This window comes from Stigmatopora nigra, chromosome 9 (assembly GCF_051989575.1).
Source record: "Stigmatopora nigra isolate UIUO_SnigA chromosome 9, RoL_Snig_1.1, whole genome shotgun sequence".
Lineage (NCBI taxonomy): Eukaryota > Metazoa > Chordata > Actinopteri > Syngnathiformes > Syngnathidae > Stigmatopora > Stigmatopora nigra.
Genome location: NC_135516.1, coordinates 13,237,302 through 13,265,193, shown reverse-complemented (window position 1 = coordinate 13,265,193; position 27,892 = coordinate 13,237,302). Strand labels below are relative to the sequence as shown.

Sequence of the window (27,892 nt, the reverse complement as noted above, 5' to 3'; positions counted from 1 at the left end):
CCATTCGATAAATGTAACATTTTATTTATGTATTTATTCTTTTTTGATTGAAAACGTTTTTATATTATATGTATTCTTTTTGTTAAATTATGCATTTTTGTTATTTTAAAGGAAATTTCAGCCAAGGTTGTTAATGTATGATATTAATTGTATTAGGAAAGAAAGTATATTCATTTTGAAAATAAATAAAAACTATGCACATTTATTTTTCTTGTAAAATCAGACAAACGCAGGAGAAAAGTCACTTTAGAGGGAAAAGGTGAACCCTTATATAGAACATATCTATATCACACAACCAAAAACAGTTTATTCTACGTCATATTACTTTATGACACTGTCATACCTATTTAAAACAAACTGCTTAACAAAACAACAGGGATGCGGATGCTAGGCATGAGATGACCCAACCTGGGTTTCCCCTGGAGGGTCATTGTACAAAATGTTGAAGAAGGACAGGCTAGATTCACTTCTACGCATTGTACCCTATGAAAAAAAAACACATGGTATACTATGATTCATCAAATCTAATTCCAATATAATCACCAAATCACTTACATCTATCGAGCAGGTAGAGAGGTTCACCGAGTTCGGACTAAGCTCATTCTCGCTCCTTGTAGATGACCTGCTCTTGGAAAAAGCATTCGGTAAGAGAGCGTACACAGATTGTCATGCATGCATATTTAATCACGTGTCATACTTAGCAAAATTCTTTAAGTACAGTCTAACGATGAAAATGAAGATGACGGCCCCAGCTAGTGTAGTCAGACCCACGGCGAGGCCCACTGACAATATATCTGTAGGAAAAAAACGGGATTGCTATTGTTAGCTTTTAAAATTATGCAATTAAACACATCACTGCATGGGCAAGTGCATTTATCCCATAAAGCAAATCCATGTTACATGTGTCGTTGTTATCAGTGGTGGGCTCAGAGGGGCAGGGTCCACCAATCACACTGATGTCATCTAGGGCAACATCCCCACGTGAAATAATCCCCCTCTGATAAACAAACACAAACTGGGACACAAGACAACAGTGGTTTTAGTACTACTTTACACAGACTTGTCAGACTTTAAATATCATCTATATCCTACGGCACTTTCAACAAAAAAAACTATACAGTGTTCCCTCGCTACTTCACGCTTCAGCTATCGCGGACTCAGAGCTTCGCAGATTTTTTTCAGGAAAAAAAATAGATACGTAAAACATTTAAAGATTACTGTTTAATATTTAAGTACTGTTTAATATCTAAGTACAGTTTAATATCTGAGTACTGTTTAATATCTAAGTACTGTTTAATATCTAAGTAATGTTTAATATCTAAGTACAGTTTAATATCTAAGTACAGTTTAATATCTAAGTACAGTTTAATATCAAAGTACAGTTTAATATCTGAGTACTGTTTAATATCCGAGTACTGTTTAATATCTTAGTACTGTTTAATATCTTAGTACTGTTTAATATCTTAGTACTGTTTAATATCTGAGTACTGTTTAATATCTGATTACTGTTTAATATCTAAGTACTGTTTAATATCTAAATACTGTTTAATACCCGAGTACAGTGTTCCCTCACTACTTCGCGCTTCAGCTATCGCGGACTCAGAGCTTTGCAGATTTTTTTCAGGAAAAAATAGATAAAAAAATTAAAGATATTAAATTAAAATTAGAAATTACATCGTTTTACATGAGGTGGAAACAAAATATTCAATGAGAATTAGTAATTGCATCAAAAAAAGGCCAAAGAAATGGTCAAAAACATGGTGAGAGTTCAGGAATGGCATTGATGACGTCATGGCTGTTTACCACCCAAAAAAAAAACTGTTCACAACTCCCAATAACGATGTTTCTTATGTGCAAAAAAACTGCAGAAGATCCTCCATCCGGACTACTATGATATTTTTGCTTGGTGGTGCTTTTGTGCACGTTTTATACATTTCTTTAAGCATTTTTGAAGGGGCACGCCTACTTCGTGGAAATGCACTTATTGCGGGTGGTCCCGGTCCCCATTAACCGCGATAACCGAGGGAACACTGTATTTATAATCAATGAATAAAGGCTGATTCAGTTAGATTTTTTTTGCTGTTTAAAATGAAAACAATTACCCAGAATGCATCATCGTGGTCAACAAACACACTAGCGCTCAGCCACTTGTCCCCCTTGTCACCAAACTCCACCCACTTCTGCACCCCTTTCTCATTCCCGCTGTCCTGTCCTTTTCTACAAAAACAAAATCCAGATCCATGACGTTTAAAAAACATTAAAAAAGTCAATCTTTTTCAATAAAGGAGCGCCTACCTGTCATTAACATAAACTCGAAGTGTCCCCACATCAGGACCAAACATGTGGTACCAGAATGTCAGACAGCGGCCTCTTGTGGTCGGTTGAAAAACGTCGCTGATGAGGAAGGCGGCATCGCCTGAGTGACCCACTGCGCTGTCCACATAAATGTAGTAACCTGATGGAAGAAGTTGAAATGATAATACAGTGTTTTTTTTGGGGAAAAAAAAATACAAATATTACATTGAAACAACATATTTTACAGTTTTTTTTTGTTATAACATGAATTTCACTCTCTCTACCCGTATTATATATGGTGTACTGTATACAGGAGGTAAAAAAACAAAAAATAAAATAAATTTAAAAAATGGCATTTAAATTATTATTTTTTTTTGGAATTAAATTCAAAAAAAAATAAATTAAAAATTTAAAAAAATAAAAATAAAAAAATAAATAAAAAAATAAAATAAAAAATAATTTTGAATTAAATTCAAATTAAGCATTTTTGAAGGGGAATCCCTACTTGGCGGAAATTCACTTATCGCAGGTGGTCCCGGTCCCCATTAACCGCGATAAGCGAGGGAACACTGTACTATCATTAATGTGTAAAATACATATGATAAACAAGGATACTTGACTCCGACCTTGCGGCGTGCTCATGGTGTGATCAAAGCCGGGTCCCGTATCGACGTTGGGGGCGACTCCCCTACCGCGGAGCCAGTCGTGCTGGTCCATTCCTCCGCCCACGTTACTCCATCTGCACATGTTGAGCTCGAAGTCGCAAGAATGGCGTGGAGGGCACTTGGCGTTCAGAATGGTGACGTCGTCAAAGGCCATGTCGCCCTCCAGGCTGGGACCGGCTTTCACTCCTTCTACCACTAGCTGAAACAAAAAAAACAAGGGGAGTGAAATTTAGCACAGTCGGCCATTTTGGTAAGCCGTCGACAACGAAAAGATGGTTGGTGAAAATAATCAAATCTGCAAATACTTAAGTGTTATTGACACTGCGGCTAAAAATACGATGCGTATGATAGTCGTGAAAATACGGTACATGTTTTTGGGGTGTGTGAGCATGCAACCCTATTTTCACGACTATAAGGCGCACCGCATTATAAGAAGCACCCTCAATGAATGACATTTTTTCCATATATAAGGCGCGCCTTATAGTGGTGAAAATACGGTAATTGCTATTGACTTTCAGGTATGAAGTACTCACTCACTACTTTACAGTCACCTCTAGAGCCAGCCATTGTTGATGTTTTGGATTTTTTTTTGTATAAAATCTCGCAGTGGGGGAGGAGCTATATGATGGAAGATGTTATAAACTAAGATGGCATCTGCATATTTAACAGTATTGAGTATTCAGTTCAGGCAATTGTGTTTTTTTAATATCCGACAGTGGTGGTTTTTCGTTTTTCTGTATTTTTTTCCCATATATAAGGCGCACTGGATTATAAGGCGCACTGTCTATTTTGGAGAAAATGTCAGACTTTGAAGTGTGCCGTATAGTCGTGAAAATACGGTATTCTCTTATTAAAAAAAAAAGATGACATTTGGACATAAACTTTGTGTAAAAATGGCCTCACCCTGTATGGTCGAAGCCAAGGCAGAAATGCACCCTGAGCAAATCTCCATAGGTTGTGTTGGTCGCCGCTTTGGGAGAAAATCAGCTCTCGTACCCCTTGTTCACTCTGCTGATAAACGTTGAGTTTTCCCATGCTTCTGCCGTACATGTGGTACCATATTTGGAAGCAAGCTGCTTTTTCTAGAAGAAAAAAAATGGGGGGGGGGGACACTGGGGAGTCCAGATCCTCGGAATTTTAAGTTGAGGACTTACCTGGGAGGTAGAAACGGGACGACATGGCAGCAGTCTGACCGGAAAGGTCCTGGTTGGAGGACGGTAGGTAGTAGTAGTGACCCACGGTGGTGTTGGTGGAGTGGTCGCCGTCGGGGCCCGTGTTGGGGTTGGGTGTGGGCCCCGAATGGCGGATCCAGTCGGTGTCATCGTCGCTGTTTTGCTGCCAGTTGCAGTTTCCGTCTTCAAAATCGCACAAATCTAGAAGAGATGTTTCATGTGATCAAAATGCATTCAAAGTGTGAACATATGTACTTTTATGAATGTCATTATAAAGAAGATTGTCATTATAATGAGATTTTAAGCTTCACCACAAAGTGCACAAATAACAGAAACAAACTATTTTTTAAAAGAAATGAACGAGTAGGGAAGCACACAAATAATATAAAAAACAAACAAATAATCAAGTAATAAGTCATAAATAAGTAGTAGTGGTCAATATATGTCAATATCTAAGTACTCTTTATTATTTAAGTACTGTTCAATATCTAAGTACAGTTTAATATCTAAGTACTGTTTAATATACAAGTACAGTTTAATATCTAAGTACTGTTTAATATACAAGTACTGTTTAATATACAAGTACTGTTTAATATCTAAGTACTGTTTAATATCTAAGTACTCTTTAATATCTAAGTACTCTTTAATATCTAAGTACTCTTTAATATCTAAGTACTCTTTAATATCTAAGTACTCTTTAATATCTAAGTACTCTTTAATATCTAAGTACTCTTTAATATCTAAGTACTCTTTAATATCTAAGTACTCTTTAATATCTAAGTACTGTTTAATATCTAAATACTGTTTAAAATTTAAGTACTGTTGAAACCAGCTCTCAAAATTATATTCATGAGTTTAATATCGAAATATCTGCTGTTTTCAACAGTACTTGGATATTAAACAGTACTTAGATATTAAACAGTAATTAGATATTAAACAGTACTTAGATATTAAATAGTACTTTGCTATTAAACAGTACTTTGCTATTAAACTCTGTCTCATGAATATAATTTTGAGAGCTGGTTTCAACAGTACTTAGATATTAAACAGTACTTTGCTATCGTAAACTCTCTGTCACCATTTGACCGGCGACCAAACGTCCGGAAAAGTTCCCCTTATTACCAGAGTCGGGGCAGGCGCCGAGACCAAGCGAGATGTCATCGACGGCGATGTCGCCGGCCTGGCCTCCCACGCTGGCTTCCAGGATCACCTGGTGGATTTTCCGCAGGGTCACGTGACTCTGCGCCAGCCGCCAGTCGTGGCCTTGATTTCCTGATTTTTGCCACACCTACAGGAAAGACAGAGGCCTGAGTCACTCCCCGCAATGAGGATGTGAGGAGAGATTTGTGCAACGCAGCAACGCAGTAGTATGCAGCGAAACCAAACGGGTCACAAATCACAGCTCTTTTGTAACCTCGGCGTTGTTTCACAACCGTTAGAAAAGCATAACACGAGAAAAAAAATGCCTTATGGGAGAGTTGTGGCTGTTACTCAATACATAGCAAAGTACAAGTAAGTACTGCATTACAACAAATAAAAAGATGAAATCGAATATCTGAATGTTAATCAATAGATTTTTGTTTTAGAACCAGAAAAATGAAAAGATGGGAGGAGCTAACTTGGAAAATTTCAAATGCATTAGAATGTTGTCATTTAAGTATTAACTGTGGATTGGTCGCCGGCTAATTCCAGTCAAGCGAGTATTTGCGGTTATTGACATTTTCAAAATGGCTGCATGCAATATAAAAAATAAAAAAAAATTGAAAAAAAAATTTTTTGGGAGAAAAAAAAAACAATTTTTTGAAAAAAAAAATCACAAAAAAAACCATGCAAAAAAGTAGCATAAAAACTTCAGCGGTGAACCTCAAAACGGCAAAACATACATCTTAGCCACCAGCTAACTATTCTGCAAAAAAAAGGAATTTTCCCAACCGCTTTATCCTCACTAGGTTCGCGGGGGGTGCTGGAGCCAATCCCAGCTATCTCAGGGTACGCTTTACTATACAAAATAAATAAAAAAGTGAATTTCTGTGTGTTTTACCAAGGTTTTCTCCATGGACTCTGCCGTCAGCAAGAAGACTCGCAAAGAACCCACGGTGGCTCCATGCATGTGGTACCAGAATTTGAGACAGTACCCCTGTTGAACTGCAGGTGGTAGTAGTGCAGACTTGAGCTGGGCAACATCATTCCTTTCACTTGGACTGGAGCTCTCAATATAGATGTAATTGTCTGTGGTTAAACAATAACAATGCACAAATACACAAAAAATCACCACAATTAAAAAATATAATAACAATATCAGCACAAAACTTATTTTGTGGACTTTTTACTACGATAATACAATTTTTCTGTGATCAAGATCAGTGTTTTGTAGCATTTAGAGCTAACTTTTCCCTGTAAAATTGTCATAATAAATTGAAATAATTCTTTTTAAATGCATTAAATTCAAATGTTTAACTCTAATTAAACAAGTATCCAAACTTTAATAAAAAAAAAAATATAATTCAATATGGTCCGCACCAGAAGCTAAAGTTCCACTTACACTTTTGAGGCATTTCTTAGTTTTAACACTAGATGGAGCTAAAGACTTTAGTCCGAGGACTAAATTCGAAATGTATGAAACTTGTAGAATTTTCATATTTTAACCAAATACCCAAAGAGTCAATACATAAAAATAAATATACACATTTCAAAAATATTTGGACACCCCCTCTACTACTTTTGGGTTGTCCTCTGAGTAAATAAAACCTTTCTTCGATCAGTTTTTTTTAGCGTCCCCCTCACCTTTTCCTGGAGTGCGGTCCCCCGCAGGCCCGGTATTGGGTGTCCCCGTCGTACCGGATCCAACGAGCCAGTCCAGTTGGTCATCGGCGCCTTGTGTCCAAATGCAGAGGCCGTCTTCAAAATCACAGCCGAGAGTGGAGAGTTCTGTGGAGGGTTTTGCAAACAGAGTGAAGGACTCTTAAGGATGTCTTTCAAGATGGCGCTGGAAAGCTCCGGGAATTGTCCTCACCTGGAGGATGGAAAGACTGGTGGCAGTTGAGAAAGGAGATGTCGTCTAAGGCCACAACGCAAGCGTCCGTGGGGGAGTCTTCTCGAGTGCCTTCATACCCAGTGCTGAATGTGACCTGAATCAATCAGAAAAAGTAGAAGTAATAAGAAATAATAGTAAACTAGTACTGGTATCTAAGTACTGGTAAAACAGTAGATATTTGGATATTAAACTCTAATGATTATAATTTTGAGAGCTGGTTTCAACAGTACTTAGATATGAAACAGTACTTGGATATTAAACAGTACTTAGATATTAAAAAGTACTCCGATATTAAACAGTTCTTAGATATGAAACAGTACTTAGATATGAAACAGTACTTAGATATGAAACAGTACTTAGATATTCAACAGTACTTAGATATTAAAAAGTACTTAGATATTAAAAAGTACTCTGATATTAAACAGTTCTTAGATATGAAACAGTACTTAGATATGAAACAGTACTTGGATATTAAACAGTACTTGGATATTAAACAGTACTTAGATATTAAACAGTACTTAGATGTTAAACAGTACTTAGATGTTAACAGTACTTAGATGTTAACAGTACTTAGATATGAAACAGTACTTAGATATTAAACAGTACTTAGATATTAAAGAGTACTTAGATATTAAAGAGTACTTAGATATTAAAGAGTACTTAGATATTAAAGAGTACTTAGATATTTAACAGTACTTAGATATGAAACAGTACTTAGATATTAAACAGTACTTAGATATTAAAGAGTACTTAGATATTAAAGAGTACTTAGATATGAAGGAGTACTTAGATATTAAAGAGTACTTAGATATTAAACAGTACTTAGAAATTTAACAGTACTTAGATATTGAACTGTCTATTAGATATTAAACTCTCATGAATATAATTTTGAGAGCTGATTTCAACAGTAAACTCTCCAAAAAAGACCGGTCATGGATGCAGACATTCAAAAATAAGTTTAATCTAACTTTATACTAAACTTAGGGTATTCTCTCGTATTAGCGAAAAAGCTCCGCCATTCTGCACTATCTAACGGGAAAAAAAACACCAAAAAAATGCACTGCTCTGCCCAGTGCTCGCAGCCATTACACGAAGGGAGTTGCAGGGAGAAAGTAATAGAGACAGAAAAGGAAAGTTTCAGGTTTGGGTACCTCGTATGGCTGCAGGTGAGGCCCCAGGGGCAGCGATTCGGCCGTCCAGTAGGCGACGGTGTTGCGGCTGCGTGACCACAGGATTGCTTCACTTCCGCCGGGGTGCCGTGTCAGCACTTTGAGCGAGCCAGCGCACACGGCGCTGATGTGGAAGTGAAACCTGCGCCGGGGAACCGAGGAAGGAAGGAAGGATTTGAGTGAGGGAGTTGAGCAACCCAACCAAAGATGAAGACAGTTGAAGTACGTGTCAAACAAACAACATGGAGGACGCTCCAACTTACAGAATTTGGCAGTAGGGCGACGAGGGTGGGAGACGCGGGCTCTGGAGTCGCGTCTCGCCCGACGTCGGCGCCTGACTGGAGTTGACGCTCATGTAGAAGCCTGCAAAAATAAAGTTTTTGAGGTTAACGCACATCTTTTAATTTCCCCATCGTGGTGCCTTACCTTTGCCCGTGGTGTGATCAGTAGGCGGCCATGCCATTGCGCCGGCCTTCCGTCTGCGCCACCCACTTAACGCTTGGCCGGGATCCGTCCAGCCGCATTGGTTCCTCTCAAATGAGCAAGGGCCTGCGAGATGCCAGTGTGAGCGAGCCAGATTGGAATTGGGCCCAAAATCACGTTCAAATATTTTGTCAGATTTATTTATGCATATATATATATATATATATATATATATATATATATATATATATATATATATATATATATATATATATATATATATATATATATATATATATATATATATATATATATATATATATATATATATATATATATATATATATATATATATATATATATATATATATATATATATATATATATATATATATATATATATTCATTAATTCATGTATATATTGATTAATTATTTTATGTATGAATGTATCTATTTATAGAAAAAAATATGAATTTATATATATTTATTTATTAATGTATGCACATATTTATTTATAAATGCAATAATTAATTTATGCATGAATGTATCTATTTATAAATTTATTTATACATTTATATATTTATTTATTAATGTATGCGCATATTTATTTATAAATGCATTAATTAATTTATGCATGAATGTATCTATTTATAAATCTATTTATACATTTATATATTTATTTATAAATGCATTAATTAATTTGTGTATATATTTATGCATTTATTTATTAATTTATGTATATATGTATCCATTTATATTATTTTAGTAATTTGTATATATATATATACATATATATATTTATCTAATTATATTTTTATTTATTTATCTATATATATATTAATTTATTACCTATATATTTATGTCTAAAATGTCTTTAGCTGTGTCTGTATTCTCACCCTCTTGCTACTTTAACAAAGAAATTTCACGAAAATGGGATGAATAAAGTTAGCTAATCTAATTAAAAAAACGTAAATAAATACATTTAAGACCCCAAAATGATTGGGGACATCCCTAATGAATAAATTAAAACATAAAAAATCCTTAATTCTCAGCTATTTCTGCGATTCAAACCCAACAGAGCATGCATTTTATTTAGTAGAGCCCAAAAGCAGTACCTAAAGAATCTATTAAGACATGTAAAATCTGAAGAAAGACATTTTTTGAAAGAAATTGGCAACATTGGCCTAATTGTTTCCTCACTTTGAGAAGGACTTGATGTATTTGTAGGAATGCAGAATACAAAGTAACTTTCCAAATGAAAATAAACTTCTCTTTTTTTCTTTCTTGCGACATTGTATTTTACTATTTCAAAAAAACTAAAACTCAAAAAAAAAAGGCATGTCCATACATACCGCAGTCGTCCTCATCCTCAGCTTGGGGACAGTCGGCTTTATAATTGCACTTTAAGTTGGAAGGAATGCATTTACTTCCTTCTGAACGCCAACAAAAAAACTCGCTCTCCTGCAAGTAAACACATAGATTTAAGCACATTTCGTAATTTGGAGCAGTTTTTGTAGCTTTTTTTTTTGCAGAGGATTGTATCCTACCTGACAGGGGTTGGGGGGTGGGGAGGTCGGGGGTGCCGTGTCAGGCAGAAGACTGTTGTCGGGGTCAAAGGTGCACTCCTTGGAGAAGGACACGTCATCTAACGCGACGTGTCCACTGCCGCCAGCACCTGTCGCGAATCTGAAGACAATCTTGGGAAAGAGGATTATGTTGATTTATTAATAATATGCATTTATTCTAACACACAATTAGGTTTCATTATACTGTACATTATGCTTTTATTACATAGTTTTTCTGGGCCTGTTTTGACAGAATGAATGAGATTCCGGATAGGAAATTCACAAACCGCTGATTTTGCGGCACGCTTGTTAAAACAATGAAAAAATGTAATTATTATATCAAACAGTACTTAGATATTAAACACTACTTAGATATGAAACACCACTTAGATATGAAACACTACTTAGATATGAAACACTACTTAGATATTAAACACTACTTAGATATGAAACACTACTTAGATATTAAACACTACTTAGATATTAAACAGTACTTAGATATTAAACTCTCTCTTTTAGATATCAAACAGTACTTAGATATTAAACACTACTTAGATATTAAACAGTACTTAGATATTAAACAGTACTTACATATTAAACGCTACTTAGATATTAAACACTACTTAGATATTAAACACTACTTAGATATTAAACACTACTTAGATATGAAACACTACTTAGATATTAAACTCTCTCTCATGAATATAATTTTGAGAGCTGATTTCAACAGTAAACTCCATTTGACCGGTGACCAAAAGACCAGCGACCAAACGTCCGGTAAAATGAGAACTGGAAGCATTATAATGCCATGTTGTATTGTGTAGATTCAGATAGCATTAGCAAGCTAGTGATCTACTTGCCTTGCATTTGACAGAAGATGAGAAGGTGACATCTTCCCTTTGCCAGTTGTAGCTATCCGACTGTGTCCTACTCCACAGCGTCCGGTCGTCAGTTCCGGAGCGGTGCGTCCTGGACTCCGCTGTGAGTTTTCCTGTGGTGTCTTTTAGGCTGTAGTAGAAAAATCGGACCTAAATGGGCACATGAGTGGTTATAAAAAGGGTGAAAAGGCAATGGTAAAGTGTTAAAAAAACCACAAAAATTCCTTGTTCCATAGGATATAATGTGAATCCATTTGTCATTATAAAATTTGGCATTAGATTGAGATTACTATTATGGTTATAATATTTTTTTAAATGCTCATTGTGCAAAATTGAGGACATTGACTACAGCATACTTTATTATTTTTTATTTTTTACCAGGCAACCATCTTTACTAGATGTATTAATACACAAAATAAATAAACCTACCGTGCAATTCGAGCTAGGAAGTAATGTTTTGGAGAGAATCTCTAATATTTGTCCCGTCTCCGTGTGGCGAGTTGTTGGTGTTATATAATAACCTGAAAAAATATTTTGACATGTTACAGTGGACAAATTGCATTTGCATAGCTGTTATTATTAACTTTTTAATTAACTTACCCGCAGAACTTTGTAGAGTGTGATCCATAGGGGGTCCGTTCTTAGGCCAGGCATCTTGACCTCTTTGTCGACTCCATCTGGCTCCCGATTGGTCCAAATGGCTTCCCGCCCAAGAACACAAACCTCTTTCAAAACTGCAGCGCTCTTGGTGTTCTAGTACAGAAGAAATTGCCAAATGTTTAAAGGCTTTTTAACAGGATAAGCGTTTAAAAAAATGAATGAACAAACTGTTCATTCTGGTACTTTTTTGCACTGCAACGCGCTCGTAACATAACATAAACAAACTTAAATGAACTTGTATGACGATGCAATTAAAAATAAATTTAACCTAACCTTACACTAAACTTAATTCTAATTTTGGTTGAAATTTTGATACCTTTCTTGGTTCTATTGGCCCCGCCCCCTACCCTGACTTTCAGATTCAACCTATCGAGAATTGTTTGCATTAACAATGTGGCCAACACAAAAGTGCCTTTTAAGATGTGCAAAATAAAAACACAAGATGACCCGATATGTTACTTCGAACTAGAATTTTTACACAAATACTCCATCTTATAACATCGATAAACAAACCCAAAAAACTCAATTGCCTTTTGTCTTTAAATGGCGATAACAAGGCAAATGAAAGCTCGGTAAAAGTGTCTTTTTGTTGTTGTTGTTGTTGTTTATGTTTGTTTTTTGAAACTATCAATACTGCTGTTAACATGCATATACCCGCTCGAGTTAAAAGAAAATAATGAGGATATCTCACCACAGTTCCTCTCATCAGTCCAATCTCCACAATCATCAGTGAAGTCACAAACTCGATCCTTCTCCACACAAACGCCGTTCTCACAGGTGAACATATTTTCAGGGCACTCGCTCGGCGGCTCTGGGTGATAGAAAAAGTCCAACTCAAACTTGGCAACGGCGAGCGTTACGCCTCTCACTTGATCTCACGTTACCTGGCAAGTCACAGCCGGCGAAGTCGATATCATCGACGGCGATGTGGCCCGGTTCGTCGAAACCGCGCGTGGCTTCGAAGAGGACGTTAAAGTCCCGGCGTCTTCTACCGACCGCCACCTCCCCGTGAAACCAAGAATTGGTAACCGCGCCAGAGTGCCACCAAAGGACGGTGTTGCGCGAGCTCTCCGCCAAGACCACCTTCAAGTCCGGTTTTCCTGAAACAGTTGGTGCGGGTCGGAGCCATTTTTTTTTTAGGGTGGCGAGTGAGAGAAAACGCACCTTCTCCTTTGATGTTATAGTAGAAGTGGAGAGTGCAGTTGGCGGCGACCTGTCTTGCGAATGGGCTCCGCAGAGTTGCGGGGCTCAGGCGGTCGCTTTTGTGCGGAGTCACCAACACGTACCAGCCTGGAGGATCAAAGCTTATAAATCCACAAAATAATGTAGAGCTATAAATATTGTGTGTATATGTACATGTATAAGTACATGTATAAGCATACGTATAAGTATAAGTATATGTATAAGTATAAGTATATGTATATGTATATGTATATGTAAATGTATATGTAAATGTATAAGTATAAGTATAAGTATAAGTATAAGTATATGTATAAGTATATGTATAAGTATATGTATAAGTATATGTATAAGTATATGTATAAGTATATGTATAAGTATATGTATAAGTATATGTATAAGTATATGTATAAGTATATGTATAAGTATATGTATAAGTATAAGTATAAGATATGTATGTGTATAAGTATATGTACACGTATAAGTATAAGTATAAGATATGTATGTGTATAAGTATATGTATAAGTACGTGTATAAGTATATGTATAAGTATATGTATATGTATAAGTATATGTACAAGTATATGTACAAGTATATGTACAAGTATATGTACAAGTATATGTACAAGTATATGTACAAGTGTATGTACAAGTATATGTACATGTATAAGTATAAGATATGTATGTGTATAAGTACATGTATAAGAATAAGTATATGTATAAGTATAGGTGTATAAGTATATAATTATAAGTATAAGTATAAGTATAAGTATAAGTATAAGTATAAGTATATGTATATGTATATGTATATGTATATGTATATGTATATGTATATGTATATGTATATGTATATGTATATGTATATGTATATGTATATGTATATGTATATGTATATGTATATGTATATGTATATGTATATGTATATGTATATGTATTTGTATACGACTCTCGGGTAGAATTCCGAACGTCACTTTTAAAGAGACATTTCCCAAACAACGATGCGATGATATTGTCCGTCAAGACAATAAAAGACATTTGAGGCGCGTGGACTCACCCATCATGGTGCCCATTGTGTGATCCGTAGATGGTCCACCGCTGTGTGATGCACCCCTTCCTCTTTTCCACTGACCCCGCCCGACGAGGTCATCCTCCCATCCACACGTGTCTTTTGCAAACGTACAACCGGCTAAAGTCGAAGCCGTCCCATTCTCTGCAAAACCGTATTAAATATTCCTTTAAAACACATTCGATTGTAGTAGATGAGCTCATACGATTTGAGTGAAGGGGGAGGGGCCACCTTGGCAAAGACCAGGTTTGAGACTGACGTCATCGATGGCGATAAAGTTCCCCGCGTCCGTCTCCGCTTCGATCAGCAACTACGGGTACGATTAAGGAGAAAAAATGTATCCACAACTGGATTGGCGCTAAGGAATTGTATACCTGGAAAGTTTTTTTCTGTTGTAAACTTTGAGAAAATCTCTTCCAGCTTTGTCCACTGCTGCTGTTGGTCTCAAACTTCAGCTCGTCTTCTGATTGGCCCGAGCGAACAATCACTCGCAGAGTCCCGTTCTGACTACTGTGAGGAAAAATTTGAGATGGAGTGAGGAAAAAAATCCATGCAGTTCGTCCAAATTTGAAAAAATAATCACATCGATAAAACGTCAGGCGCCAAGTGGATATTGCATCGGCCTCACAGTTCTGTAGTCGAGGGTTTGATCCCAGGTGGGTCCTCACTGTGTGGAGTTAGCATGTTTTCTCTGGGTTAGTGTGGGTTTTTTTTTCTGGGGTTTACTCCCACGCCCCCAAAAAGATGGAGGCTAGGCTGGTTGAGGTGCTCGGACGTTTGGTCGCCGGACAATTGGTCGCCAGTCTTTTGGTCGCCAGTCTTTTGGTGACAGAGAGTTTACTGTTGAAGTTAGCTTACAAAATTATATTCATGAGAGAGAGAGTTGAAGTATTTCTAAGTACTGTTTAATATCTAAGTACTGTTTAATATCTAAGTACTGTTTAATGTCTAAGTACTGTTTAATATTTAAGTACTGTTTAATATCTAAGTACTGTTTAATATCCAAGTACTGTTTAATATCTAAGTACTGTTCAATATCTAAGCACTGTTTAATTTCTAAGTACTGTTTAATATCCAAGTACTGTTTAATATCTAAGTACTGTTTAATATCAAAGTACTGTTTAATATCTAAGTACTGTTTAATATCAAAGTATTGTTTAATATCTAAGTACTGTTTAATATCTAAGTATATTTGACCGGTGACCAAAAAAGACCAAAAGACCGGCGACCAAACGTCCGGTTACTCTGGTCCAACACTAAATTTCCCCTCACGACGAGTTATTGTTTATTTAGTTTTCTTGTGCTTGTGATTGGCCAACTAACTGGGTTTAGGCTCCAGCACCCTCGCGACTTTTGCGAGGATAAATGGTTCATAAAATCAAAGAATGATTGAAATAAAAAGTCCTCCCATGAAATAAATAGCCATTTTATAAAATATGACTTGATCCGTTGATTCAAAACGAATCAGGTCAGTTTTCCCCTCAAATTTAATTCAATTTTAACTCTCTATGTATTTTTTTTTCTTGTTGAGTGAACTCTGACCCACAGTTTACATGTTGTCTTGCAAAAAAAAACTGCAACGGGTGATTGCGTACACATTTTGAGGAAGTCCACCAGGAAAAAGAGGATAAAGTGCATCCTCGGTAATGTCGACATATGATAAAGAGTGAAAATATGGATTTACTGCTGACCTGCTATGATGCCAAAAGTTGAGACAGGCCGCAGCGTCTTTATGTTGAATCCATTCCGATGCTAACTTAGCCACACTGGTAGCGCCTGATGCTAAACTTAGCAAGAAGCGACCTGAAAATGAGCAAACGACAATTGTTGCCAGGTCATTGCTTTTGACCGGATAATCAACACGCGCTCCCACACAATGACTTTTGTGATCACAAGATGTATAAAAACAAAAAAAAATGGAAATACTGCAATACTTGGTGTGACTGCAGTTAATCATCAGTTGATCATTCTCAGATTTTGTTTTGGAATATTAATACAGTGGTACTTTGGTATAGGAGCAATTTGAGATATGGGTCAAATTTTGGGCAAATATTTATCTTGAGATACAAGACAAATTTTGATATACGAACATATTCATAAGAACATCATGGCCACTGTCTTTTTGGTCGCAAATTCCTTGTGGAATGTATCTACGAGCACTGGGCGGAGCTTTGAATTTTTTCAGTGTTTTTTTTCTGTTAGTCAGTGCGAATGGCGGAGTTTGTTTGCTAATATGAGAGGAGTTTTTATAGTACTTTTTGTTGGGGAGTGGTTGTGCGTTATCCTATTGTGAGGACATTTGTGTGGATTATTTTGGGAATATTTTGAAGGGAATACAAAAGCAAACAACCCTCGATAGGTTGCATGTGAAAGTCAGGGTGGAGGCGGGGCCAATAGAGCCAAGAAAGGTATCAACATTTCAAACAAAATTAGACTTAAGTTTAGTGTAAGCTTAGTTTAAATCGATTTTTCAGTGTGTCTGCATCGTAATCCAAGTTCATTTCAATTTGTTCATGTTATGTTACGGGCGCGTTGCCATGCAAAATGTCCCGCCCTGAAAGTCAGGGTGGAGGCGGGGCAACTACACCCAACCCGGTAGAAGAAAGGTATCAAATTTAAAACCAAAATTAGAATGTATTAAGGAACAAATTACTTAGTTTTTCATTCATTCCTATGGGACACATTCATTTGAGTTACAACTAAATCAAAGCTCAGTTCTGAAACAAATTAAGCTCATATCTCGAGGTACCACTGTACTAAATATTAAGCACAGATCAGTTGATTTTACCCATAGTTTTTCTATTTTCCAGCAAAAAAACAAAAAAAAAAAACATTATTTCAGGAATGGGAAGACTTCAGTAGAAAATGTAAGACCCTACCTTCAGAGGATTCGGTAGTGTGGTCCACAGATGGACCCCGAAACCCCCCACTGTCCAGAACCCAATCATGCCCGCCATTGGTGGGCACGTTAAGCCAGTTGCAAGGCCCCGATTCAAAATCACAGTTGGCAGGGGCGGAGCAGGCCCCCGTAGTCACGGAAAAATCATCCAACTGGACGGTGGAATTGTCACCCGGATTGTGGTATGCCCTAAAAACCACCTAGGGATGGGGAAAAATGAACCTTGGCGCCATTGAGCCGGCAAAACGTAGCAACTGAGGTCTTACGTTGAACTTTGTCGGCCAGAATACGGTGACCTCTGCGACCTCCCAGTCCGAGGACGGCGCCCCCGAACGTTCCCAAAGAGCGTCGCCCTGGTCGGCGCCCAATACGTGGACGGATAGCACGTTAGAAGCCAGAGCGGGGAGTCGGTACCTGGTCAAAATACATGGCGAGTAGATTTCATGAAATTCCTTCTTATTAGAGAAAATCGTGTATAAAATGTCTCACCAGAATCGTGCACACATCTCCACGGGTGAGTGCAAATCGGGCGATAAGAGCTGAGCCACTTCAGGTTGTAGCGAATTTGATTGAAGTACAGTCATATAGTAACCTAAAGAATAAAATAAGGATTTGATTGGAGGTTGTCAATTCTGACTTTGGTCGTTTCATTTTGTTCATTGTAACATTTTTATATATTTGTTTTTGACTTGCCATTGTCAGTTCCGTAAGTGTGATCCACGTTGTCTTTTGTGGCTCTTTGGCGCCCCCACTGTCCAGCGTGACTGACGTCGTTCTCAAAGCCACAAGAGTTGGAATCAAACCCGCAGACACCTGAATATAAACTAGATCAGGTCATCAGGAGCCCAGAAATCTAAGTACTCTTTAATATCTAAGTACTCTTTAATATCTAAGTACTGTTGAATATCAAAGTATTGTTTAATATCTAAGTACAGTTTAATATCTAAGTACTCTTTAATATCTAAGTACAGTTTAATATATAAGTACTGTTTAATATATAAGTACTGTTTAATATCTAAGTACTTCTTAATAGCGAAGTACTGTTTAATATCTAAGTACTGTTTAATATCTAAGTACTGTTTGATATCTAAGTACTGTTTAATATCCAAGTACTGTTTTATATCTAAGTACATTTACATTTTTTTGTCTCCTACACTACTACTATAACAATATTAACCATGATGTTGATACTTAGAGGAACAAGTACAGTGTTACCTTGACATACGAGCATTTTGAGATACGAGTAAAATTTCGGCAAATATTTCACTTGAGATACGAGACAAATTCGGATATACGAGCATACTCAGGCAAAGGGACAAACTGCAAGCTGTTAAAAAACTCCCTGACGCAAATATGTATCCTCATTAAATAGAATTCAAAATGTACTGAATGTTCGTAATGAAAAATGACTGACGAAAATATACTGTATTTTCACCACTATAAGGCCCACTTAAGTCTTAAATTTTCTCCAAAATAGACTGTGCGCCTTATAATCCAGTGTGCTTTATATATGGAAAAAAAAATAAAATGTGTCATTCATTGAGGGTGCGCCTTTAAATGTGGTGCGCCTTATAGTCGTGAAAATACAGTACATGTACTTTACAGCCCGAATAGTTCTATCAATTGAAGAGAAAAGGAAGTTTCCACATACTCTGTTTTTTGCAGGCGCCATTGCTCACTGTGACATCATCAAGTGCAAGAAATCCCTCACTTTTTGAGCTTCTGTGGCCGCTAAAAATCACCTATCGAGAGTTAAAAAACATGCTTTTTTTAGTCATTCATATTTATCGATATATCGTGCTCACTTCAGGTCAAACTTTACCCGGTTGATTTCTTCCATTTCGATGGTGACTTGACCGTTGACCCAGTCTGCAATTTGAGTCCCTCTACGAGTCCAGACTATCACTTTGGAAGTTTTCTATATTTAAAAGAAAGAAATACTTTAAACAGATATTGCAACTTATTGCAGATATTGTTTGAAAGTAAGCAAGAGGTGAATTTACTGTTTCAACTAGAAGTTGAAGGTTAGAAACCGAAGATCCCGACATGTAATACCAAAAGTGGATACAAATTGGTGATGTCAAATGGCTGACGTCTGTAGAAATGCTCGCCGTCTCGTGCTCACTCGATCCAGAGCCAGTAATAAGTAAATAAAACCCTTGAGAATCAAAAAATAAATAAAATAAAACAAGGAAAATAGTCAGATTTCTCCTAGGCATTTCTTACTGTAAAAAATGCCGTCTATGAGAAATAATTTCAGGCTGTACCTTGGTCATTTCCTACAGTGTGATCGTACAGAGGTCCATCCCAGGGTTTTTCCACTTCCATGGCTCTACTGAGGGTCCAGTCCAAATCATTATCATCATCCTCTTGTAGCCAATTACACAGACCTACACAAGAATCATGTTTAGATTTAATGCAATTCTAGTAAGATTGGGGATATCTATGATTCCAAACAACTACGTTTCAATTAACCACAATAGCAGGATTTCCATTTCTGAAAGTGGTCTTTTGGTCCCTTTTGGTCGCCGGTCAAATTTTAACAGAGTTTACTGTTGAAACCAGCTCTCAAAATTATATTCATGACAGAGAGTTTAATATCTAAGAGAGAGAGTTTAATATCTAAGTACTGTTTAATATGCAAGTAATGTTTAATATCTAAGAGAGAGAGAGTTTAATATCTAAGTACTGTTTAATATCTAAGAGAGAGAGAGTTTAATATCTAAGTACTGTTTAATATCCAAGTACTGTTTAATATCCAAGTGCTGTTTAACATCTAAGTACTGTTTAATATCCAAGTACTGTTTAACATCTAAGTACTGTTTAATATCTAAGTACTGTTTAATATCTAAGTACTATTTAATATCTAAGTACTGTTTAATACCTAAGTACTGTTTAATATCTAATTACTGTTTAATATCTAAGTACTGTTAAATATCTAAGTACTGTTTAATATATAAGTACTCTTTAATATCTAAGTACTCTTTAATATATAAGTACTGTTTAATATCTAAGTACTGCGTAATATCTAATTAGTGTTTAATATCTAAGTACTGTTTAATATCTAAGTACTGTTTAATATCTAAGTACTGTTTTATATCTAAGTACATTTGACCGGCGACCAAAAGGGACCAAAAGACCGGCAACCAAACGTCCGGTCACGCTACCACAGCGATCAAACCTATCTAATCACCTTGTTCAAAAGTACACTGCACGTCAGAGCTTGGGTTAATGGCGGTGGTGGTGGCGGGTTGCGAGGTGGTGGTGGTAATTGTATCTTGACAAGACGTGTTCCTTAAGATGTGGATATCATCAAGGGAGAAGCTTGAATCCCTGTCAATTGTACTTGTGGCTTGGAGAATAATCTGTTTTAAAGGTTAAGACTTGAGCAAAAATGTTCCTCCTCCAAGTGACGGTAATTTTTGAAACTCTACCTGGTGAGGCCCCGATGCCGTGAAATGGACCTTTTCTTGGATCCAAGTGGAATTCATGAATCCAGTGGTATTCCAGACCTGACGAAGGCCGGTGGTCTCGTTCACAATGACGCTCAACGTAACGTGTGACGGTCCTGGAATGGAATCAAATCCTCTGAGTCACATAGCTTTGGAAAGTTGTCGATTTAATATGTGAAGGAACGTAGTAACTGTGACTTACTGTGGGAACCCCAGCCATTAGCCTGATGCCAGAACGTAAGACAGGCTTGCTCCACAGCCTCCATCCTCTCGCTCTCGAGTCGAGCTACTTCGTTTCTGTCGGATTGAAACGGCCTGTAGAATACAAAGTGGCCTCAAGCCACAAGTAGAACAATGATAGTCTTATTTAACAAGCCCTTTAAAAAATACATTTACGACTCACTTTCCTAGTAAGCATGGACATTTGATTGCTATCGCCATATTTGCGACCAAACGTCCGGGCCACCAAACGTCCGGGCCACCAAACGTCCGGGCCACCAAACGTCCGGGGCGACCAAACGTCCGGGGCGACCAAACGTCCGGGGCACCAAACGTCCGGGGCGACCAAACGTCCGGGGCGACCAAACGTCCGGGGCGACCAAACGTCCGGGGCGACCAAACGTCCGGGGCGACCAAACGTCCGGGGCGACCAAACGTCCGGTGCGACCAAACGTCCTGGGCGACCAAACGTCCGGGGCCACCAAACGTCCGGGGCGACCAAACGTCCGGGGCGACCAAACGTCCGGGCGACCAAACCTCCGATTACCAATAAATGTACCTTGCTTCGCCTTATATATACAGTCATTTTTTTTTTTACATGATTTTAGATTGACCAATATTAACAAAAACTCACTGTCTTACCGAGAGGGGACATTGTTGAGTGGTCCATTGAAGGGGTGAGAGAGCCTGTACTGCTTCCGGGGAGCCAATCCCAGTTGAACCCTGACTCTGCTGGAGGATTGTTCACCCAACCACAAAAGTCCATCTCAAAGTCACAAAAACCTTTTAAAAAAACAACAACAACAACAACAACATGAATGTTAGTATTTTGTTAGTATTGTGGCTATCCCGCATGGCACCATTTTTATATTTGGTGAAATCCCGCCAAAGTTGTCCAAATGTATTTATTTATTTATTTTTCCCCAAGATGGCGCCGTCACGCGGAATTGCTCTGTCCACTCTTATTTGTTTTTCATGTTTTACAGCCCCTCAATCTTTTTTTAAATGATATTTTAATATTTCTCAATACATTCCTTTTCACTTTGTACTTTATACTTTTTACTTTAATGATGAGTGATGAGTATGTTAATACTTTAGTCCTTTTTTTCTGTTTCTGTTTCATATGTACTGTTAACGGATGCACTTTTTTACATGTATCGTATCTTGTGCTCAAATTTTTAAAGTCAATGTGACCCCCCGGCCCACCCCTGCATGGACAGTACTTCCGATCAAAGATGAAATCTAAACTCGATCAAAACCCCTCTTGTGTCAATGTCAAGCCCATTGAATTTTGTAGTTTTGGTGCCATGGCTCACCTTCAGGAGGACACTCCCCATTATGAATGGTTAAGTCATCAATAGCAATATCTCTCCTCGGCCCATTGCCCGTCACCGCTTCAAATATCACCTAATGAGGCAAAAAAATGCGTGTTTGGTCACGTTCGCGAGGCCAGACTGACTCCATAGGACTTCATGTGGAGAGCAAAACATCTCCAAGGATTTCCTACCTGGTAAGGCGAAGCAGGGCTGCGGAGCGTCACTCGTCCGTGCCTCCAACGGTTGCCCTGATTTCCACTCCTGTTCCAAAGCTCGATGGCGTTTCCGGCGAGCAGGATGTAAACGTTGAGTCGGCCTATGTCAATTCCCTCCATGTAGTACCAAAACATTAAGCACTCCCCTTGTGGGGGAGTTGACTCCATCACCGCGGTCATGATTTGGCCTTTGGAGCCTGCTGGATGTCTCCATAACTGGGCGCTTAGATAATAGCCTACACAAGTGATGAAGGTTCTGGTTGGTAAACGGTTTTCGTGACCGGACGTTTGGTCGCCGGTCTTTTGGTGACAGAGTGTTTACTGTTGAAACCAGCTCTCAAAATTATATTCATAAGAGAGAGTTTAATATCTAAGTACTGTTTAATATCTAAGTACTGTTTAATATCTAAGTACTGTTTAATATCTAAGTACTGTTTAATATCTAAGTACTGTTTAATATCTAAGTACTGCTTAATATCTAAGTAGTTTAATATCTAAGTACTGTTTAATATCCAAGTACTGTTTAATATCTAAGTACTGTTTAATATCTAAGTACTGTTTAATATCTAAGTACTGCTTAATATCTAAGTACTGTTTAATATCCAAGTACTGTTTAATATCCAAGTACTGTTTAATATCTAAGTACTGTTTAATATCTAAGTACTGTTTAATATCTAAGTACTGTTTAATATCTAAGTACTGTTAAAAACAGTAGATATTTAGATATTAAACTCTCACGAATATAATTTTGAGAGCAGGTTTCAACAGTACTTAGATATTAAACAGTACTCAGATATGAAACAGTACTTAGATATTAAACAGTACTTAGATATTAAACTTCTCTCTTCGATATTAAACTCTCTCTCACGAATATAATTTTGAGAGCAGGTTTCAACAGTACTTAGATATTAAACAGTACTTACATATTAAACAGTACTTGATATTAATCTCTCTCTTTTAGATATTAAACTCTCTCTGATGACTATAATTTTGAGAGCTGGTTTCAACAGTAAACTCTCCGTCACCGTTTGACCGGCGACCAAACGTCCGAGCACCAACAATGGTTTAGTCACGTGTAGCGAGGAGGTTTCTGACCGTGCTCCGTCTCCAGAGTGTGATCGACGCGTGGGCCCGACGAATTGCTAGGTTGAGACGCCCCGTTCATACGGGTCCAGGTAAAGTCCGACGAGGAATTGTGTTGCAGACCGCAGAGCGAGCCTTGGAAGGTACACTCGCGCTCGGGGGGACATGAACCATTTTCACTACATGACACCGTGATGTCATCTATAGAGATGGTGCCTTGTTCGCCACCCACCACAGCTTCAATGATGAACTGGAGAACAAACAAAAAACTTATCAGTAAAAGTTACAGGCTCATGTAATAGAGATACCAGCAGAAAAATACCACGAGTATAAGTTCTTTTGTAACAAAAGTATTAAAATGGGTTTAGATTTTCTTTGCTAAATATTCCCTATTCTTGGCAAATAGGGTCCTGTTTATTCATACAACATGAAAAGTAGCAATAACAATCAGTACAGTGGTAATTTGACATATGAGTGCTTCGACATACGAGCCATTTGAGATACGAGTAAAATTTTGTTTAGTGTAAGGTTAGATTACATTTATTTTTGAGTGTATTTAATAATCCAAGTTCATTAAAATTTGTTTTCCGTATGTTATGAGCGTGTTGCCGTACAAAAATTTACGAGTAAATCAACATACAAGTTCAGTCTCGTAACGATTTAGGCTCAAATCTCAAAGTACCACTGTACTATAAGATATTTCCTTAATCTGGAGCATCCCAAGGGTCAATTTTAAGGCCATTTTTATTCCACATTAAATTTCATACCCCAATGTTGCGATATTGCAAAAATTTACAAGTAAATCGATATATGAGCTCAATCCCGTAACGAATTAGGCTCACATCTCAAAGTACCACTGTACTATAAGATATTTCATTAATCTGGAGCACCCCAAGGGTCAATCTTAAACCTTTTTTTATTCCACATTAAATTTCATACCCCAATGTTGCGATGTTGCAAAAATTTACGAGTAAATCGACATACGAGCTCAATCCTGTAACGAGTTAGGCTCATATCTCAAAGTACCACTGTACTATAAGCTATTTCGTCAATCTGGAGTACCCCAATGGTCAATCTTAAGCCTCTTTTTATTCCACATTAAATTTCATACCCCAATGTTGCAATGTTGCAAAAATTTACGAGTAAATCAACATACGAGTTCTGTCCCATAACGAATTAGGCTCATATCTCAAAGTACCACTGTACTATAAACTATTTCAATAATCTGGAGTACCCCAAGGGTCAATCTTAAGGCTCTTTTTATTCCACATTAAATTTCATATCACAATGTTGCAATATTGCAAAAATTTACGAGTAAATCGACATACGAGCTCAATCCTGTAACGAATTAGGCTCATATCTCAAAGTACCACTGTACTATAAGATATTTCCTTAATCTGGAGCACCCCAAGGGTCAATCTTAAGCCTCTTATTATTCCACATTAAATTTCATAACCCAATGTTGCGATGTTGCAAAAATGTACGAGTAAATCAACATACGAGTTCTGTTCCATAACGAATTAGGCTCATATCTTGAAGTACCACTGTACTATAAACTATTTCGTTAATCTGGAGTACCCCAAGGATCAATCTTAAACCTCTTTTTATTCCACATTAAATTTCATACCCCAATGTTGCGATTGGTAAAGTTAAGTCCAGAAAAAAAGACAAACCTGGATTGGTTCCTCACTGGAAAAGGTAAGATCGGCATATCTCCATTTATCTCCCTGAGTGCCACTCCTAATCCACACGGCATCTTCGGCCTGTCCAGGTCTCTTTACGATAAACTTCAATAAACCTGTTAGAAAAGTTATAGTAGTCAATTTACTTCCCAAATAAAATCTGAATTTTCCTTTTTGATAAAAAAATGGGGACACCCACCAATGCTGTTACCAAAAATATGGTAACGAAAGGTCACGCAAATGACCTTTCCCACGGCAAAGCCAATCAGTCTTGCAGAAGATGAGACGTCAAGACCAGGTTTACTGGAAACTACCATATAATAGCCTACGAGAAATGGGAAATAGAGTAGTTTCAAGATTGAGGACAAGTTATTTGGTCAAAAAATGCAACGAATAGCTTAAAAATCGTACAAACCGTTGCCCTGGGGGTGCTGAAATCCACCTTTAACCCGTTTCCACAAGATGGTGGCATTGTAATCATGGTACCAGGAACAAGTGTCTTCTTCAAAAGTGCAGGACAGTTGCTCCGAGCCAATAGGGATTTCACCCTCGGCGCAATTCTCAAATTTGACGTCATCCAACATGGCGTTCGTCGAATCAAAACAACTGAAGTAAAACTGGAGCTGTTAATGTGAGATGATTGACTTTTGAAGAAAGGTTCTTTTGAGTTATGGAGGTGGACAGTAAATCAATGTAGGTTTTGGACATGACTCCAAATATGGATTCCATTTTTATAAGAATATTCGGTACCTTAAATCCTCCCGCTTGATTTCCAATGCGAGTTTTGGCATTTTGCCATCCGTCCATCGTCGTCGTTTGCGTCTTCAGCAACTGGTAGGTGGACGTCCCTCGAAGCATGTTGACAACAATGGGCCACCACGACGATTTGGCGAACATTTCGTTATGAATATGATACCAGAAGCTGAAATTCCATTTGAATTATGATCTTTTCACCTTTAAAATTGGATTAAGATTTCATCCTTTACCTGAGTTGGCAGCCCACAGCTGGTCTTTTCTCAACGGAATATTCCAAAAGGGCTTTTGATGAAAAATGACACTGTTTCCCATCATAAAACATGACATGCCCTTTTGAAAATAAACAAGTTAGTAATTCTATTAAAAAAAGCATCTACCTGTTTTTTCTCGCATATTAGCCGTGTCTGCGTATAAAAATTGCCTTAAAATCATTGAATTTGACAATTTCTCTCGTATAAGCCGCCCCTGATTCACAATTTTCACCTCCATATTTATTGTTTTAATGGTAGAGTACAAATGTTTTACTTTGAAGGGAAAATCTGAAGATAAATTAGCCATTTCTGAGATATTTTTGAATCGAAATGATCGTCTGTGCATAGAAAAATTCAAAAAGGACGTCAAGTGACCAGTACAACCAGAAAATGTGTCTCGTTGTCATTCCTAGGGTAAGATGGTGGCACTCTGAGCAAGTAATAGTAAGTAACAAGTACTTTTTTCAAGTTTTAGGGAAAATTTGGTTTATTTTATTGAATTTCATTCATAGACTTCAAAATAAATGTTGTTTTATCTGTTTATCTTTTCTCTATTTTGAAATAAATGACCATATTAGCCACATTGTCTTGCGTTATTGGCGTTTTGTGCATGTCAATTTTAATTTATGCGCATATAAGACGTACCCTGGATTCAGTCATCATTTTTTTGGGTGACAAATCTGGCTTATATGCGAGAAAATGACTTTTTTGACGGATTTTTACCCCATGGGCTTTCTGTGGTATGATCTACACCAGGAATGGAGGTAATGTTTGCCCACTCTCTTGTCCATTGGTCCTTGGCGGTGTTGTTCCAACCACAAGAGTCGTACTCAAAATCACAATTACCTTAAACAGGAGGGAATTGACATATAGCGGAATTAAAATACAGTCTACTCACTTTCAGGATTTTAAAAGGGGACAAAGATGAACCAAACTTACCGCAAAATTCATCCGATCCGTCCTCGCAGTCTTTCTTAAAGTCACATACGTCTTCAGTGGAAAGGAATTCTCCGTTCAAGCATTGAAACGAACCGGTGGGGCAGGATGACGTGATGACAAAATGGACTACGAAACAGAAATGATATTAGCTTAGTTTTTTGTAGCATTTTTAAAATTTTATAAAGCACAACTTAATTCTGGAAAACAGCATCAAACACTCCTTTTGTATTTGTAGATGTATTTTTTTAGAGACAACACATATTGTATAAAGGACAGCCCTATCTTTGAAGGGAACTACACAGTCACCTCTAGAGCCAGCCCTTGTTGATATGTTGGATTTTTTTGTCCAAAATCTTGTAGTGGAGTAATTGTCCTACTACACTATAAATTGTGACATCCTAACAAATGCAGCTTTATGTAAAAATAATTAAAATCAAGCTTTGTAAGCACTTTTTCATGATCTATTTTTGCCAATCCAAACTGTGTAATATAAAAATAACATTGCGCAACTGCTTTTAAAGAAAAGACTGCATGCTCACCTAATGGACATATTGAATTAGCAATTTGAAGGTATAATCTTCATCAAGTTAATGCTATATATTTTTTTTTACCCTTAAATAAAAGCGAATAGAAGTAAGCTAAAACCACAAAAAACAGCGATTGGCAAGAAAGATATATATATATATATATATATATATATATATATATATATATATATATATATATATATATATATATATATATATATATATATATATATATATATATATATATATATATATATATATATATATATATATATATATATATATATATATATATATATATATATATATATATATATATATATTTTTTTTTTTTTTTTTTTTTTTTTAATGAATCTGGGAGGAAGAGTTTTAAGTAAATGAATAAAAATCCTAAACGAGAAATGACAAAGACTTCTTACCTGCAAGGAGTGCAATCAATTGCCTCAT

The 27,892-nt window shown here is 37.0% G+C and overlaps 1 protein-coding gene across 1 annotated transcript; it reads right to left on the bottom strand.

The window, feature by feature from the left end:
* Window positions 1-291: 291 nt before the first annotated feature.
* LOC144201774 (MAM and LDL-receptor class A domain-containing protein 2) lies at window positions 292-27,892 on the bottom strand. Its single transcript, XM_077724537.1, has 52 exons — window positions 27,865-27,892; window positions 26,919-27,044; window positions 26,703-26,825; window positions 25,959-26,010; window positions 25,723-25,894; window positions 25,388-25,595; window positions 25,172-25,297; window positions 24,964-25,088; window positions 24,791-24,859; window positions 23,303-23,540; window positions 22,184-22,443; window positions 21,993-22,083; window positions 21,319-21,442; window positions 20,660-20,772; window positions 20,440-20,573; window positions 20,199-20,370; window positions 19,273-19,395; window positions 19,009-19,163; window positions 18,828-18,923; window positions 18,657-18,747; window positions 17,699-17,818; window positions 17,495-17,597; window positions 17,272-17,419; window positions 16,986-17,205; window positions 15,798-15,909; window positions 14,481-14,616; window positions 14,338-14,416; window positions 14,095-14,250; window positions 13,027-13,152; window positions 12,747-12,962; window positions 12,554-12,673; window positions 11,803-11,955; window positions 11,632-11,723; window positions 11,185-11,352; window positions 10,307-10,456; window positions 10,112-10,220; window positions 8,762-8,884; window positions 8,599-8,698; window positions 8,318-8,477; window positions 7,146-7,260; window positions 6,917-7,060; window positions 6,174-6,361; window positions 5,255-5,420; window positions 4,115-4,333; window positions 3,864-4,042; window positions 2,922-3,159; window positions 2,296-2,455; window positions 2,103-2,217; window positions 901-1,015; window positions 698-794; window positions 556-622; window positions 292-483 (listed from the first exon to the last, which is right to left on the bottom strand). Exons 1-52 carry the CDS (start codon window positions 27,890-27,892, stop codon window positions 388-390), a joined length of 7,116 nt encoding a protein of 2,371 aa, XP_077580663.1. The 3' UTR covers window positions 292-387.